Genomic DNA, 17,714 nt, shown 5'->3' on the forward strand with positions numbered 1-17,714 from the left:
GAAAAGAAGCATCACTGACAACAGACAACAGCAAATAAGCTAATAATAGTAACAGCTTGGATGCATTTGTCAGGTTAGAGTCAGTTGAAGCATGATCACGAGAACCTTTGATCACTTCACTTCACATTTGCAGCGTGAACCAACAAACTGCAGTGACGCTCCTCATGAGGAGGATCCAGAAAGGCGCTGCTTCCTGCTTCAGAACGAGCATCTTCATCATCATCTCCTGACTGAGATCCTCCTGCTCGTCTTCAGCCTGTGGTGCCTCACAGTCTCCTGGGTCCAGACTGCAGTTCTGGTGCTGGAAGCACAAACGTTTCTCTGCCGCCGTCCAGACATTCTGCTGTGGACGAGACAAAGCGCAGGTGAACGGATGCCTGTAAACGACCAGGAGCTCTTATTGTGACATTCAAACCAAGTTAGTAAAGATGTGACGTCTGCATGAATCTTAGAAAAGCTTGGTGACTGTCTATGTGTAAAACCACACGTCAGCCAGAGGTCTTCATTCATGCATGTCTTCATTCCAGCCTTTAAAGCCCTGACTTCCATCACTGCTGATGTCAGTGACAAACACAGGTACAAACACAGGTACAAACACAGGTACAAACACAGGTACAAACACAGGTACAAACACAGGTACAGACACAGGTACAGACACAGGTACAAACACAGGTACAGACACAGGTACAGACACAGGTACAAACACAGGTACAAACACAGGTACAGACACAGGTACAAACACAGGTACAAACACAGGTACAAACACAGGTACAAACACAGGTACAAACACAGGTACAAACACAGGTACAGACACAGGTACAAACACAGGTACAGACACAGGTACAAACACAGGTACAAACACAGGTACAGACACAGGTACAAACACAGGTACAAACACGGGTACAAACACAGGTACAGACACAGGTACAGACACAGGTACAGAGCCACTGACGCCCTGGTCATTTTAAGATTAGTGCATTTTCAGACCCAAGAGCCCTAATGGTGAGAAAGGTGCCACAGTTTCCATCTTTGCTGGATCTATTTATGTGTGTTTATTTCATTGAGTCTCAGATGGAGGAAGGAAAATCCCACGAGCAAACATTTAGCTCCATCGTCTGATGTTCCTCGACCTTTGCAGAGTCAGAGTCTGGTTCAACCTGCAGACGCTTGGGTTTTTTGGTGGCGTCTCCTTCATGCTTTTGTAGAAACAGGTTTAATATTTAATATGTTCTATTCTTAATTACACACAAGCATGTCAGCTATTATCTCAGTGCCAGGAATGTTCAGAGCAGCAGACCATCACTTAACATTCCCTGGGAGCAGCGTGCTGCCTGACAACCACAAGAGGAAACAAACAGAGCGGAACAAAAATTCATAAAATACAGGCAGCGGTTCAATACGATCAATACAAACTACAATACCCATGAACCCACGTCTCGACTTATCATCATCTGAACAGTAGGATTTAAAAGTGTTACCATTTTATTTCTAGGTATGACGTCATCGGGGCGGGGTTATGTAAATGAAGGAGACGGGGCGGAGGCAGGATGCGCGCTCCCGACACCAGCCTCCTCATCACCGGCTCCATCCTCTGAGGTGCGTTCGCATTCGAACCGTGGACCGCTCAGACCTCGCTCTCCTCTCTGTTCTGGACGAACATGGCGTCGAAATGTCCGAAGTGCGACAAGACCGTGTATTTCGGTAAGTGTGCAGGTCGGCGAGCGGCGCCGCAGAGGCCGCACGGCAGCGTGAGCGGAGGCGGAGGGTGGAGATCCGATTCATCCTTATTCATAGGAGTCTGGAGCCCGAACCGATGCAGGTCCATTAAGATAATCAGCAAATGTACAGGAGACGCGACAGTTATGGATTCATTCCTTTTCATTTATAGTTTTATTAATAAATCAATTATTAATAATTATTAATTAAATTAATTATTAAGTTAAATAAATGTTAAAGCTGGTTTTTTTTGCTTTTAGCGGTTGAACAACTGATTCACAGTGATCCATCAGCATAATTAAAACCATCATTACTCACAATCTGAACTTTCCATTCATGTGTTCATAACGTCCCTCCTCCTGTGAGTGGATGAGATGGAGAAAAGGATTGAAGAGGTGATAAGAAGCTGCTTCCAGCTCCGACTGGACGATGCTTCAGTGGTGCCGTCTCAACCTGTGTTCATCCCCATCTGCTGATGGTGCTTCTTATTTCAAAGCAGATGCTGAATAATTGATTGATTCCACAGACTTTGGATTGATTTTCCCTTTGTTCTGTCCTCGTTCGGCTTCTGTTGAATGACGTCTCTGAGTCTATTTCAGTTTGAGCCGTTGTTTCCGGCTGCATGTTGTGTTATGTTGTGTTTATCGATTGTTGGACCGGTTTTGAGCGCGTTCTCGCTCACTGACATGTTCTTTGGGGTTCGTTGAGCTCACAGTCCTCCATCAGTGCTGCCTCCTGCTCGTATCAGTGACAGGGCAGCGGCTGAGCCTGAACAGGAAGCGTCTCGCTGTGTCAGGCCTCAGGCGTCTGCGGCAGTGTTTTGGGGCGACGCCAGACAGAGAAAGTGGGCGGCGGCATCGGCCTGAGGGCGGAGGTCACGGCCTGAGGGCGGAGGTCACGGCCCGAGAGCTGAAACGCTGAGGAGGACGACAGCCTGAGCAGAGATGCGTTCAGGACCCGGTCCACGTCCTTTAACGTCACTTTGACGCCTGTCTCCTCTGTCCTCACAGCCGAGAAGGTGTCGTCTCTGGGCAAAGACTGGCACAAGTTCTGTCTGAAGTGCGAGCGCTGCAACAAGACGCTGAACCCGGGAGGTCACGCTGAGGTACGGCCTGTTTCACAGTGTCCTCTGAGAGGATCTCATGTCTGAGCTCAGCAGGAGGCAGTGGTTCTGTCTGTGGATGTGACACCTCATCGCTGTCCACCACCAGCTCATGAGCAGCACAGCGTGAACGTAGAAACGCTTTGAATGGATCCGGTCCAAACAGCCTTAACCTGTCTCCGCTGTGGTTCCGGACCGGGTTCTTCCTCTCACCCCGGTTTCCTGCTTTGCAGCACGATGGGACTCCGTTCTGCCACAAGCCGTGCCACGCCGCGCTCTTCGGACCCAAAGGTGCGTGTTTCAGTCGAGCGACAGCGTGACCGCTCGCTGGGCCGCGCTCACGAACCCGATGTCGCCTCAGGTGTGAACATCGGCGGAGCAGGCGCCTACGCGTACGACGCCCCCGTCAGCGAGGCGCCCCCGGCCGTCGCCGTGGAAACAGATGCCAGAGCGCAGCAGCAGAGGAGAGCGCCGGCGCGAGGACCAGTGAAGGGTGAGAAACAGGAACAGTGAAAAAGAGGAGTCTCTGCTCGGTCGGAGGTTCAGGTGACGTAAACAATCCCATTAGTGCACTGATACAAAGACGCGCAAATGCAGAGGTTTGAAGGAGACAAAGATGAGTCTCCTGCTGTGAAGATGATAATATAATAACATAATACAGAGAAGTATGATAACTCACCATTGACTTTCAGCCGCAAGCTTCTCCTCCTTCTCTGGAGGAGCCGACGTCTGCCCCAGATGCAACAAAACCGTTTATTTTGGTGAGTCAGCGTGTGTTGGACTATGTGTAAGCCGCTGTGGTTGCTATGGTGACCGTCTCCATGGCGCTGCTGTGTGTGTGTGTGTGTGTGTGTGTGTGTGTGTGTGTGTGTGTGTGTGTGTGTGTGTGTGTGTGTGTGCAGCTGAGAAGGTGTCGTCGCTTGGAAAGAACTGGCACCGGCCCTGTCTGCGCTGCGAGAGATGCAGCAAGACTCTGTCTGCTGGGAGCCACGCAGAGGTGAGTGGAGCATGAGGTCCGAATGTGGACCGGAACCAAAGGTCCAGTCCAGAATGTAGAGAGTAAGGAACAGGGCTCGAAGGTCCAGTGTAAAATGTAATTGAAAGGACCCGGGCCCGAAGGTCCAGTCCAGAGTTTAGAGGGTAAGGAACCGGGCCCAAAGGTCCAGTCCAGCTGTAAATGAGTAACTGTTGTCCTCTTTGTTGCAGCACGATGGACAGCCGTACTGCCACAAACCCTGCTACGCGGTTCTGTTCGGACCCAAAGGTAAGAAGCCAGAAACACCGGTCTCTATAGTGGATCTACAGATGTTTATCAGAACCGCAGGTCGATGTGAAGCCTGAAGGACGAAGAGGACTCCTGAGAACGAAGCCTGTGGATGTTTGGGAACTGTAGCAACTCCAGAACCGTTTTATGAAGCCTCTCCCACGGGTCCAGTTCCTGTTCCTTTGTTTGGGTCGGTGTTTGTGAGGGGACAGTTGTCTGAAGCCTGTGTTCTGCCTCAGGGGTGAACACGGGCGGCGTCGGCAGCTACATCTACGACGAACCTGAACCTGAAGCTGAACCTGAAGCTGAAGCTGAGCCTGAAGCGCAGCCTTAGGAGCAGCCTCGCGACCGACACCACCTCCAGGAGCCTCATCGCCTTCAGAACCACAGCCACAGGAGATGTGATGATGTGGATCAGTGGATGTTCACCTTGTATTTGTATATGGTTTATATATCTATTTTTTGTACTAAAACCAGGCTTTGACTCGTGTGAACTTTGCCTTTTAGTTCCATTTGCCAAACAGTCATTAACAGTCATTAACAGTCATTAACAGTCATTAACAGTCATTAACCCGTCATGCAGCCGACTGTAGTGAACTAGAGCGTCTTCACTCAATAATAGTGTTATTAGTGCACTTCAAATACTCTGTACTGGAGAAAGTACAACCCACTACGTTACTGTCAATGTTTCTAGAACTGTTTCCACTCGAGTGTAAACAAACGTTTGCATTTCACTGAATGACAGTGAGTTTGATGTGTGCGTTCAAACGACTCGTCGCGTTTTCTACCAATAAACAATGTGAGACCAAACCACTGTTCTGTCACTGTGTGTGTGTGTACATGTGTATGTGATAGTTACACACAGAGGCAAGAATGATAATGAAACATGTTTGCATCCGCTGATTAGACAGCAACAGGAAAGAAAATTTAACTAGTAATTAAAAATGAGTTTATTTCATCTTCCAGAGTCCTGAGTCACGGCAAAAACGGCTGTTCCGGAGCGGCTCAACTTTCTGTTTCCGAACGTCAGGACCGCGTCCGCTCCGCCTTTTACTGTACACTGGCGCCAGGAAACAAGATGTGTAAAGTCAGATAGACATAAAGGAAACGACAGGAAAATTACTCCAAAGTAAATGTTTCAAACAAGGAAACACCGGTGCTTGTAACAAAGTGCCATTAAATTATATTATAAAAAATCCACGTTATATGCCGATGCAGTGGCTTTTAAGACAGTATTTGATGAAAAGTATTTGTAAGACAATAATAGCTTTAATTTGGTCGCTAACACATCTTATTTTGAAGTCTATTACCGGAAATATGGAATTTAAGTGTGGAGCTTAGTGTTGATGCCAGCACCACTTTTAGCACAGACGCAACGCTACGCGGCAAAAGGCGTTCATCGGTTTTTAGCAGCAGGAATACTTAAAATAACACAAGCTTCTATTCAGGAGATTGTGGCATGAACATCTAACGTTATATTCGTTAAATAGTCAGTTTCGCGTACGTGCAGTTGGGATAATAGTAAAGTTTATTATCCTTGTGGCTAACTGTTAGCTTGTGACGTCGTTAGCTAAAACTACTAGTTTCAGCCTGTTTATGTTTTCGCCACTGGACGGACATGTTGGACGGGTCCGCGGTTCGCAACGATGAAGCCAACATCGGCAACGTGGAGAACAACCAGCCGGTGTCGGTGCCGGTGACGTCCGGCTGCGATGGGCTGAACGCGGGCAGCAAGACGCGGCAGGCGCTGCTGAAGAAGGGAGGGAGGAAGCTGCTGCATCACCGCAGGGCTCCGAGGAGCGGCCCCGTGTCCTGCCTGTCGGACCACAACAACAACACCCTGACGGCCCCGGCCGCTCAGCCCGGTTCCGAGCGCCCCGCCGGACCGCAGGGCGCCCCCAGCCCGCATCGGGCGAAGCCGGGAGGCAGGAAGGAGGTAGGAGCCGTGTGTAGCATGTAGCATGTAGCATGTAACATGTGTGGTCTGAAAAGAGAAAAGAGTTGAGGGATGATCAGAAATCAAAGGGAAGATTTCGTTCCAAGTAAAGGCTGGAACCAATAAGTTCTTAAATATGTTTAATGTTAATCAGGTCTGTAAATTAAAAGGTTTTCAGTGTTTTCCAGGAAGAGGCGTTTTCTCCTGTCTAAAAGTGACCATCTGCTTTATTAACCAATAATAAACTTCAAACTATGAAAAGCTGCTCATCCTTGACTCTGGTAGAATCAAAGTCTCTCGTTTGCAGTTTGAGTGACGCAGTTCCTAATTCCTGTGCTGAAGCTGAGAGCAGGCATGTCATACATGTCAGACATCTTTCTTCCTCTTTTCTGCGGCTGCTTCACAGAAAATCTGCCGCAGGTTGTTCATTGTTGACAGACTTGTCATTAAAACAAACGAGGGCCGGAAGCGTTTGGTTTCACAGCACTGAAAGGAGGTTCGTCACAAGCGATGCTTCATGGACGGAGTGTAGGTCCATGTTTGCAGGACTTAGTGGTGTAAAATGCTTTCTTATGCACAAAGCTGCAAGTTTGTAGTCGAGCAACAGATGACCTGAAGGGATGAGGTTTGGACAGGAAGTTGCAAACAGATTTCTATCACTAATAATTATTATTATTATTGTTTTGACAAAAACTGTCATGATTTCAGAGTCCAAACTTAATAATAATAATAATAATACTTGATTTTGTTATCAAAGCCAGGCTTTACCTGCATATAATAATCGCCCCCATATCTCTGTGTTTCTGTCTGGTAGATGCTGAAGTCTAGAGGTGGCAGATTGGAGCGTGGGACGGTGCCGGCAGCGGGCCACACTGGGCGCAGTCTGCCCAGACCCGATCACGACGGCCAGAATGTAAACACCCGGAGCCACAAGCCCATGCAGAGCCCGTGCTCTGCTGCTTCTCACACACCCAGGAAGAAAGACACTGGCAGCCCCCACCAGCCCCCACCCCGAGAGCAGACGAGGCCCCTCCACAGCTCCACCAACACCAAGATCCCGCCCTCGCCGCCCGCTATCGCATCTCCTGAATACCTCAAAGACGGCGAGAAGGTCTACGCTGGAGCCAAGTTCAGCGAGCCGCCCTCACCAAGTGTCCTGCCCCCACCCCCCAGTCACTGGGTCGGAGAAAACGAGCTGCAGCAACGCAACCAAAGGCGTGAGCAAATGACTGTTCATTTAAAGTCGCTGCTGAAGGTCCGAGATGCATCATGAACACGATCTGGGGTTCGAAATCGGAGCAGATGTCTTGGATACACAATTAACGATTAATGGCAACAATTGGACAACTCGTAATGAGGTAAATTGGCCTTGAACACACTGCATTACAGCAAAGGGAGTTTTTGCTAAGCACTCGATTTTCCAAGGAGCCGACGTGCTGCCTTCACTGTGGAGTTGATGCTGGACATTTGCCTTCTGCCTGTGCGCTGGCAGACAAGCCAGAACTGTGAACGTTGTTGTGTTTGGGACCAGCTGCTCTGTTCAAGGACTCGGCGTAGGAAGTGTGCAGCGAGTGTGAGGTCGTCTCCAGCAGCAACGTGATCCGTATCTCATGTTTACGTCCACACTATGCGATGGCACTTTGTGTGTGAAGATGAACCTTTCACAGAGAGGATGTAACTGTACTTCCTATGTTGTACATGTATCTCTGTATATTTTGTTGTTGTTTTAACTGAGATTCCAGTTTTGTTAGTTTTTTGTCTGTTGCTGAACGTGACCCGTCCCCTGCAAACTGAGGCACTTGTTCGGCTCCTTCCCTGTGAGGCACACTGGATGTAGAAACCAGGGAGGATGGACCCCCGTTGGCCGTGGAGGTGATTCTGGCTGGTGGCTGTGACTGTGGATCAGTCAGAGAGGCTGCGTTTAGAATTCACCAGCTGCTGGGTGAAGTTTCTTCCCTTCGTTCAATGCGAGTCGAATGGAAGCTGAGGTGAAAGTGTCCTGAGCAGCTGCTGCAGCATCAGGACCAAACGCTGTTCCTTTCTGTAACGTTACTGCACTGACCTTCAGTACGTCTACGTTGGGTCAGCTCTTTTACAGTGTGTCAATCTTAAAGCTCTGACTTGACACAGGCAGCTGCACAAACCACCTTTAAGCTTCAGACTCTGCTTTTTAAACGTCTGTAAAGCTGTTCTTATGTTGTTACAAGCAAAAACTCGGCAGTTCCTTTTTTTATCATTTTTAGTCATGATGCCAACGTTTGCTGCTCCTGAAATTAAAGTGAGGATTCTTTCCAGTGTTGTCAGTGAGTCAATAAGATGAGTTATGTTACTGCCAGGCCTATAAAAAGGTTGTTGACCGTGGTGTTCGGGGGTTTATCGACTCACCAGGTGTGATGAGACTGGACTTAAAGGCTGCAGAGCAGAAGCAGCTAATGGTGTTTAACATGGCTTCACGTGGACACGTCCTGTATGTCATTACTTTACTTCTCATGTCTCTGTGACGTCACAAAGCTGGAAAATTGTCGTACTGTAGCAGAAACTTGCAGGCAGTTTTTAAAACGATGAATCCATGTCATAAATTGGGAATAAAAATGGATTTTACAAATGTTTTCGTATCTAAAATTAAAAGTATTAAAAGATTTGTGACCACTAATGTGCAGCTCGTGTGTTTGAAGACAAAGTCACACAAACGTGTTCATTTGAATCATGTCCACAAACGTTACAGTTTCAGAAAGTGACGGTCAGTTTTCATGTATGTTAATATCAGTGAATCTATTCAACCATTAAATGCTTATCATGCGTTTTTTTTCATAACAAACATCCTGTTTTGTCTCCACATTAGCGACACAAGAACAGGGAACGTCTCTCAGACTCGCTGTGTTTTCAGAACAAAGACATCGTGATCTGTCAAATGTTTATTGGTTTCATTTGTTCTGTAAAATCTTCATCTTTCTGCTGTTAAACACATTTGTTAAATGTTGGCTCACAACTGTTTGTACGCGTTTGGGTGAAACTGAACGACGCTGGTTCAGCTCCATGAGTCCCAGCAGCTTCCACTCGACCAACAACCCACAACTGCACAGAAGCTGCTTTCACCGTAGTTGGTTCCAGAGCTCTGCTGCTGTTGATTCTCACCAAAACGTCTGTAGATCCAAAGACGGCTCAACAACAGGAAGCACAGCTTTACTCGTGGTGTTTGTCCTCGTGTTTGTGGATCCACGTGAGCCGACTGTCTTCATCTGAGGGAAAGGAGGCGAAGATGAGGAAGTGTGATCTCACATCAGTGATGAAGAGGCTCCAGTTCCCAGCAGCAGAGACGGAGGAGTCATGGTTGGACACACGTGGGTCCACAGCCTGATAATAGTGACAGCAGGTCACAGATCAGGATGCTGTCGTTACACCTGCAGACAGTTTGATGAATCAGGGCGACGACAAGGTGGAGACACTGCAGCAGATGTGTCTGGAGTTGACTGAGTTTTTTCACGTTTTCATCTCTAATGCGTTACAATAAACAGGGTGATTTTTCACGTTAGGGGGTGGAGACCAGGTAAAGTCTGAAGCTACCGTTACTGCTCCTCAAGCTGCGCCTTCATGTGTGAAGTGAGACATGGTGTCGCATCCAGCTGTTTGCTGTCATCCGTCAGTAGCAGGTCCGTTCCCTGTTTCATGCTTTTATTTTGTCGTACCTCTCCCTGAACTTCCTGGTGCCAGTCTGCTTGGCTTGGTTGACCTCTGACCTCGTCCACCTGCCTCCTGCCTGCGTCCTCTGACCTTCAGTCTCTTTGTCTCGTTCTCTGAACACGACAAGTCAGAGCCTTTTAAATTCTCCCTCAAGACCTGCAGTGACTCTTCCTCCTCAACAGCTTTGGTTTTAGTGGTACTTTTGATTCCTTCCATCATAGGATGGAAACAAACTAAAGGTGAGAGCTTTTTATTAGTTTAATCTTTCACCTCTAAGTTACAGTATGAATGAAATGTATTTCCCTGTGTGAGAATAATTTGACTTTTGCTTCTCTGTTTCACAGACAGACCTGAGTGTGTTTCCTCCACCTGCTCTGATGCTGCTGCACAAATGTACTCCTGTTTGTGAAGATGCTTTCACTAATCCAGTCCAGTCGCTGTATTTCTCCCGGGCGCGAACCTTAAATCGACTCATCCGGTTCCAGAACCCGGCCTAATCAGAGGTCGTCCTGTTCCTTTGAAACACAACACACAACCAGGTCAGTGAGGCTGAAAGTGGAAGTGAGAGGGAAGAACTGGACGAGTCGCTCAAAGCCACAGCTTAAAACATGCACAAAGCTCCTCAGAGGAAGTGATGACAGTAGAAACCAGTCTGCCTCAAGTTTTCATTGGTTTATGACTTAAAAACTTGTATTGAGCTGAGAGCTCCGTCTTTCAGCTCCGCCCCCTCTTCACCACGATGGATCTGCACACCTGAACTGTACCAACACCGTCTGTCTGTCAGTCTCATGCTCCTTCCTTTTCTTGTTTGACCCCAAGATACTTGAACTCCTCCATTCGGGCAGGAACCTTCCTCCAACCTGGAGAGAAAACCACCTTTTTCAGGTGGAGAACCATGGCCTGAGACTTGGAAGAACTGATTCTCATCCAGGTTCTGGTCTGATGAAGCCAACAGTACAACAACATCTGCAAAAGCAGTGATGGAACCAGATCCCCTCCAGCCCCGGTAATGAACGGAACCGGTGAAAAAGGGCCGCCGTGCCAAAGTCCAACGTGCACCAGGAACAGGTCTGACCTACTGCTGGCAATGAGAACCAAGCTGCTGCTCCGGTCGTACAGGCACCGGACAGCCTTTAGCAAAAAGCCTTGGACTCAGGGCCTCGTTGGCCCCCTCTACTCACCACCATTCCACACAAGATTAAGCGCCCCTCAGCTCACCATCGCAACTACTACTACACCCATTGTTTTGGTGCTCTACGCAAGATTGATTGGCCTTCTCCTCAGCTCCGGGCGCGTTTAGGCACATGTTTTTTTTCTGCTTGGAGCAGCGCCCCCCAGCAGGTGGCGCCCTAGGCTCTCTGCCCAGAGCCCTGGTCCAGAGGTTGGGTTGTTGTTGCCTTCGACTGCTGCTCAATCTTCTTTGCACCGGCCTCTACAGCGCCTCCTGCAGGTGGGGACGGCCCCACGCTGCTCCTTCAGGCTGCACCTTCAGGCCGTAGCTTCAGGCTGCTCCTTCAGGCTGCTCCTTCAGGCTGCTCCTTCAGGCTGCTCCTTCAGGCTGTACCTTCAGGCTGCACCTTCAGGCTGCACCTTCAGGCTGTACCTTCAGGCTGTACCTTCAGGCCGTAGCTTCAGGCCGTAGCTTCAGGCCGTAGCTTCTGGGTCTCGCAGCCGCTCAGATGCAAGCCTCAACCACGAGCCTGGCTCCAGGGGGTCCCGGCTGCACCATAGCGGGCGACGTCATAGCAGGAAGTCTTGGTTTGACTTGTCCCATAAGGGTTTTGCGAATCGCTTCTAGTCCGGCTCGTCGCCCAGCACCTGTTTGCCATAGGAGACCTTCCCAGGGGCGTTTAGCTCCCGGGGTCATTCAAAACACAAACTCCTCCACCACAATAAGGTGGTGGTTCAAGGAGTTGTGTGTTTTAATGTTGTAACTATGTTCTTTTACTTCCTCATCACTTTTGAGAAAATTACCTCCAACTTGAAAAAAAGAAAACGACAGAGCTGAGACCAGTTAAAATTCAGTTTGTGACATTAATGAAGTACGACCTCTGACCACATGAGGGAGGAGTCTGTGTGGTGGAAATTTTCCATAAAGAAGCAGATGAGAGAGTTGTCCTTTTGTGTGATTTATTGAAATAATAAAGAAAATAAAAATAATGGGGAAAGCAAATAAAAAGCATGGATGTTGATCGTGCACATCAACAAACCAAAAACCAGCTGGGGAGATCAGTGCACACACCACGAAGGTGTGATGCAAAGAGCCCACGATCCTCGCGTTGCTTCTGCCTTTTAACCCCTTTCTCTGGCTCTGGTGGAACGTATCGCTGCAGCAATGGAATTGTTTGTGCCACCTTATCTCGCTGTGAGTGAGAATGTTTGCTTTCTCACTTCTGCATCGTCATGTCTTGTTATCCAAAGGAAGGCACACCGAGCTTCCAAGACAAGATGCATTGGCTTTAACAGCCTTGGGTCTGGTGGGGAGTCAGATAGGATGGAGCCAGAGTCCAGGTGTAAAAGACAAACATGTATCATAAATTATTAGTCAGTCAAATGGAACATCAGATGTTTAGACTTGATGTACGACAGCACAGGAGATTAGTTGTTTGTGTAAGAATGTTCAGTATTGCAACTAACCAGCACATGATGAGTGTGTTGGATAAGAAATAGCACAAGGCAAAATTTTTCCATTACAGTCTGTGAACCGACAGGATGTGTCTTCATCTAAATGATGGAGGCGACCATGAGGAAGTGAGACCTGACTAAGCATAAACCACATCAGTGCTGAAGAGGCTCCAGTTTCCAGCAGCAGAGACGGAGGCACCATGGTTGGACACACATGGATCCACAGCTTGTTAATAGTGACAGGGCTTCAGTTCACAGGTAAGAACACGGACCAACGACACACACGTCACAGAAGCCACGCAGCAAAAGCTTCAGAAGAAGACGATCAGTGAGATGATGTGTGGTTCTGCTCTCATTGTTGCTTCACTCAAACATTTTCTCAGGAGCTGCTTTGATCAGACGTGGAGACGACGTCTCTTTCCCTTGTAACTATCTGATCCCTGATCAGAGTCAGTGTGACGCCACCACCTGGATCTACAGTGTCTCAGGACCAGCACCAGTGGAGCTGGTTACACATGGGAAGATTAGAGAAAATGCTGCATCTAAATCCAACAGACTGAGTTTAACAGAGAACTGTTCTCTGGTCATAAAGCAGGTCACAGATCAGGATGCTGGTCGTTACACCTGCAGACAGTTTGATAAATCAGGACGACAACAAGGTGGAGATGGTCCAGTTGACTTGTCTGTTGTTACCTGTGAGTATTTGCATCATCATGTTTTCATCTCCGTCAGTGACTGAAGCATTAAATATGAAGCTGAAGCTAATGTTGCTTCCACCAGTGACTCAACATGAACACGATAATAAGGTGACGTTAAACTGCCGCGTGTGGACGAATAGTCAGTGCAGACACACAGTAAAGTGGCTGTTTGAGGATAAAGACCTGGAAAAGACTTCAATAAAGTCATCAGAGTCTCTCTGTGACGCTGCTGTTACTTTTAGTAGAAGTTCCTTCTATTCATCGCGCTCCATTATTTCATTTACGTGTGAAGTGAGAGATGGTCACAATCATCAAAGCTCCACCTTCAACCTTCAGCCTCAAGGTGAGAATATTTTCAGCTGATGAAGGATTATTATTGTTTTTCAGACAGTCAGTGAAGAAATGTAAAACCTTGTGTCTGATTGTTTCCTCAGGTGACGACAAACCACCAGCAACAGGTGCCGAATCATGGTTTCATGCTCTCCCTCTCTCTCTCCCTCTCGCTCGCCCTCTGCTCCTGCCTCTCTCAGACACATCTGTCCCAGTGGTGCTTCCCTCCAGCTGTGCTGTCTGTGGCTCTGACTCAGCTTTAACCTGCACCAGTGAAACCAGCTGAGCTCAGCTGTTTGTGTTGGTCTCAGGTGGAGGTCTGTGGAGGAACGTCGTGGTCTCGGTGGCTGTAACGTCTCTGGTGGTGGTGGTGGTCACAGTCCACGTGTGGACCAGAGCTGAAGGTGAAACGTTTTCCTGCCGACAGAAGCTTCAGCGTTTGTGCGTTGGCTGTTTGTGCTGAAGTCGACTCTTTTGTCTTCGTAGGGAACAAAGGGACGGATCAAGCAGTGAGTATGAAGCTGCTCTTTGTTCAGATGAGCTGCTGCCCGTGGGGTTGTGGGTCCGAGTCCCTGCGGCGCTGAGCAAGGCAGCGAGCTCCAGCTGTTCCTCTGCAGCTGCTTCGTGTCCGTCACTGTTCTGTTTGAGCTCAGTGTCGATGCTTCCACAGGTTCACGGTGATGAAGACGATGGTGAAGGTGCAGCGACGTATGAAAACGCCAGAGACTCGTCTGCTTCAGTCTGAGCAACGACGGCATCAACTCACCACGCGCATTCATCCTGCTGCGTCTGAGTCTCTGTTCTGTTGTTAAACCATGAATAAAGCATCAGACGTTTATCACGAGTGGCTTCATTTCTACGTCGTCAGAACACGGCACAGTGAGCAGATGTTGGTCACAGCTGGACTCTGCTGAGTTTCTCCGTGTGAACAGCTGCTGCTGCTTCTTTGCAGGTCGCTCCGTTGGAGACATGTGTTCCCTCTGTTCTCCAGCAGGAGGCGATCACGTCACCACGTCAACGAGCAGCAGAGACCAGACGCTGATCTCAGACCAGCTCAGGTTGATCGGAGGCGAAGGCAGCAGGCCTCACGTCTCTGTCTCAGAGTAACAGTCGCTGTGAGGAAGTAACACTGATGCTTCAGGCTGATAGAGACGCTCAGCGACGTGTTTCTGACTAAGGCTCAAACCCACTTCAGAGCCAGAACGAGCAGCAACAGCTGTTCCTATCGAACGCGTGTGTGGGTCCGATCACAATGTGACGCGTCTTAGTTTGGTTTGAGTCTTTACTGAAGCCTGTTCCATCACATCCGCTCACAATGAACCTCACCTCGACCTCTGACCACATGAGGGAGGAGTCTGTGAACCGACAGGATGTGTCTTCATCTGAGTGATGGAGGCGACCATGAGGAAGTGAGACCTGACTAAGCATAAACCACATCAGTGCTGAAGAGGCTCCAGTTTCCAGCAGCAGAGACGGAGGCACCATGGTTGGACACACATGGATCCACAGCTTGTTAATAGTGACAGGGCTTCAGTTCACAGGTAAGAACACGGACCAACGACACACACGTCACAGAAGCCACGCAGCAAAAGCTTCAGAAGAAGACGATCAGTGAGATGATGTGTGGTTCTGCTCTCATTGTTGCTTCACTCAAACATTTTCTCAGGAGCTGCTTTGATCAGACGTGGAGACGACGTCTCGTTCCCTTGTAACAATCTGATCCCTGATCAGAGTCAGTGTAACACCACCACCTGGCTCTACAGTGTCTCAGGACCAGCACTAGTGGAGCTGGTTACACTTGGGAAGATTAGAGAAAACGATGCATCTAAATCCAACAGACTGAGTTTAACAGAGAACTGTTCTCTGGTCATAAAGCAGATCACAGATCAGGATGCTGGTCGTTACACCTGCAGACAGTATAATAAATCAGGACGACAACAAGGTGTAGATGCTGCTGTTGACTTGTCTGTTGTTACCTGTGAGTATTTGCATCATCATGTTTTCATCTCAGTCTGTGACTGAAGCATTAAATATGAAGCTGAAGCTAATGTTGATCTTGTTTCACCAGTGACTCAACATGAACACGATGATGAGGTGACGTTAAACTGTCACGTGTGGACGAATAGTCAGTGCAGACACACAGTAAAGTGGCTGTTTGAGGATAAAGACCTGGAAAAGACTTCAATAAAGTCATCAGAGTCTCTCTGTGACGCTGCTGTTACTTTTAGTAGAAGTTCCTTCTATTCATCGCGCTCCATTACTTCATTTACGTGTGAAGTGAGAGATGGTCACAATCATCAAAGCTCCACCTTCAACCTTCAGCCTCAAGGTGAGAATATTTTCAGCTGATGAAGTTTTATTATTGTTTTTCAGACAGTCAGTGAAGAAATGTAAAACCTTGTGTCTGATTGTTTCCTCAGGTGACGACAAACCACCAGCAACAGGTGCCGAATCATGGTTTCATGCTCTCCCTCTCTCTCTCCCTCTCGCTCGCCCTCTGCTCCTGCCTCTCTCAGACACATCTGTCCCAGTGGTGCTTCCCTCCAGCTGTGCTGTCTGTGGCTCTGACTCAGCTTTAACCTGCACCAGTGAAACCAGCTGAGCTCAGCTGTTTGTGTTGGTCTCAGGTGGAGGTCTGTGGAGGAACGTCGTGGTCTCGGTGGCTGTAACGTCTCTGGTGGTGGTGGTGGTCACAGTCCACGTGTGGACCAGAGCTGAAGGTGAAACGTTTTCCTGCCGACAGAAGCTTCAGCGTTTGTGCGTTGGCTGTTTGTGCTGAAGTCGACTCTTTTGTCTTCGTAGGGAACAAAGGGACGGATCAAGCAGTGAGTATGAAGCTGCTCTTTGTTCAGATGAGCTGCTGCCCGTGGGGTTGTGGGTCCGAGTCCCTGCGGCGCTGAGCAAGGCAGCGAGCTCCAGCTGTTCCTCTGCAGCTGCTTCGTGTCCGTCACTGTTCTGTTTGAGCTCAGTGTCGATGCTTCCACAGGTTCACGGTGATGAAGACGATGGTGAAGGTGCAGCGACGTATGAAAACGCCAGAGACTCGTCTGCTTCAGTCTGAGCAACGACGGCATCAACTCACCACGCGCATTCATCCTGCTGCGTCTGAGTCTCTGTTCTGTTGTTAAACCATGAATAAAGCATCAGACGTTTATCACGAGTGGCTTCATTTCTACGTCGTCAGAACACGGCACAGTGAGCAGATGTTGGTCACAGCTGGACTCTGCTGAGTTTCTCCGTGTGAACAGCTGCTGCTGCTTCTTTGCAGGTCGCTCCGTTGGAGACATGTGTTCCCTCTGTTCTCCAGCAGGAGGCGATCACGTCACCACGTGAACGAGCAGCAGAGACCAGACGCTGATCTCAGACCAGCTCAGGTTGATCGGAGGTGAAGGCAGCAGGCCTCACGTCTCTGTCTCAGAGTAACAGTCGCTGTGAGGAAGTAACACTGATGCTTCAGGCTGATAGAGACGCTCAGCGACGTGTTTCTGACTAAGGCTCAAACCCACTTCAGAGCCAGAACGAGCAGCAACAGCTGTTCCTATCAAACGCGTGTGTGGGTCCGATCACAATGTGACGCGTCTTAGTTTGGTTTGAGTCTTTACTGAAGCCTGTTCCATCACATCCGCTCACAATGAACCTCACCTCGACCTCTGACCACATGAGGGAGGAGTCTGTGAACCGACAGGATGTGTCTTCATCTGAGTGATGGAGGCGACCATGAGGAAGTGAGACCTGACTAAGCATAAACCACATCAGTGCTGAAGAGGCTCCAGTTTCCAGCAGCAGAGACGGAGGCACCATGGTTGGACACACATGGATCCACAGCTTGTTAATAGTGACAGGGCTTCAGTTCACAGGTAAGAACACGGACCAACGACACACACGTCACAGAAGCCACGCAGCAAAAGCTTCAGAAGAAGACGATCAGTGAGATGATGTGTGGTTCTGCTCTCATTGTTGCTTCACTCAAACATTTTCTCAGGAGCTGCTTTGATCAGACGTGGAGACGACGTCTCGTTCCATTGTAACTATCTGATCCCTGATCAGAGTCAGTGTGACGCCACCACCTGGCTCTACAGTGGCTCAGGATCAGCAGCAGTGGAGCTGGTTACACATGGGAATATTAGAGAAAAGGCTGCATCTATATACAACAGACTGAGTTTAACAGAGAACTGTTCTCTGGTCATAAAGCAGGTCACAGATCAGGATGCTGGTCGTTACACCTGCAGACAGTTTAAATCAGGACGACAACAAGGTGGAGATGCTGCTGTTGACTTGTCTGTTGTTACCTGTGAGTATTTGCATCATCATGTTTTCATCTCCGTCAGTGACTGAAGCATTAAATATGAAGCTGAAGCTAAT

The 17,714-nt window shown here is 48.7% G+C and overlaps 4 protein-coding genes across 5 annotated transcripts; all 4 read left to right on the forward strand.

Moving 5' to 3' along the window:
• The first annotated feature begins 1,509 nt into the window (after positions 1 to 1,509).
• crip2l (cysteine-rich protein 2-like) lies at positions 1,510 to 4,892 on the forward strand. The gene is made up of 8 exons (XM_029141565.3): positions 1,510 to 1,701; positions 2,727 to 2,821; positions 3,052 to 3,109; positions 3,180 to 3,311; positions 3,511 to 3,579; positions 3,721 to 3,815; positions 4,025 to 4,082; positions 4,322 to 4,892. Exons 1-8 carry the CDS (start codon positions 1,659 to 1,661, stop codon positions 4,414 to 4,416), a joined length of 645 nt encoding a protein of 214 aa, XP_028997398.1. The 5' UTR covers positions 1,510 to 1,658; the 3' UTR covers positions 4,417 to 4,892.
• Positions 4,893 to 5,422: 530 nt separating this feature from the next.
• Positions 5,423 to 8,671, forward strand: pnrc1 (proline-rich nuclear receptor coactivator 1). The gene is made up of 2 exons (XM_029141749.2): positions 5,423 to 6,018; positions 6,833 to 8,671. Exons 1-2 carry the CDS (start codon positions 5,701 to 5,703, stop codon positions 7,289 to 7,291), a joined length of 777 nt encoding a protein of 258 aa, XP_028997582.1. The 5' UTR covers positions 5,423 to 5,700; the 3' UTR covers positions 7,292 to 8,671.
• Positions 8,672 to 11,347: 2,676 nt separating this feature from the next.
• Positions 11,348 to 14,190, forward strand: LOC129602903 (uncharacterized). Its single transcript, XM_041069506.2, has 7 exons — positions 11,348 to 12,582; positions 12,708 to 13,019; positions 13,105 to 13,365; positions 13,457 to 13,480; positions 13,664 to 13,756; positions 13,839 to 13,861; positions 14,023 to 14,190. The coding sequence occupies exons 1-7, from the start codon at positions 12,525 to 12,527 to the stop codon at positions 14,095 to 14,097; spliced, it is 846 nt and encodes a 281-aa protein (XP_040925440.1). The 5' UTR covers positions 11,348 to 12,524; the 3' UTR covers positions 14,098 to 14,190.
• A 107-nt stretch (positions 14,191 to 14,297) lies between these two features.
• LOC114849579 (uncharacterized) lies at positions 14,298 to 16,506 on the forward strand. Of its 2 annotated transcripts, XM_029141161.3 has the most exons (7): positions 14,298 to 14,893; positions 15,019 to 15,330; positions 15,421 to 15,681; positions 15,773 to 15,796; positions 15,980 to 16,072; positions 16,155 to 16,177; positions 16,339 to 16,506. In XM_029141161.3, the coding sequence occupies exons 1-7, from the start codon at positions 14,836 to 14,838 to the stop codon at positions 16,411 to 16,413; spliced, it is 846 nt and encodes a 281-aa protein (XP_028996994.1). In that variant the 5' UTR covers positions 14,298 to 14,835; the 3' UTR covers positions 16,414 to 16,506. The 2 variants fall into 2 exon arrangements, with proteins under 2 accessions (XP_028996994.1, XP_028996995.1); XM_029141162.3 differs by lacking the exon at positions 15,773 to 15,796.
• Positions 16,507 to 17,714: the final 1,208 nt, after the last annotated feature.

This window comes from Betta splendens, chromosome 24 (assembly GCF_900634795.4).
Source record: "Betta splendens chromosome 24, fBetSpl5.4, whole genome shotgun sequence".
NCBI lineage: Eukaryota > Metazoa > Chordata > Actinopteri > Anabantiformes > Osphronemidae > Betta > Betta splendens.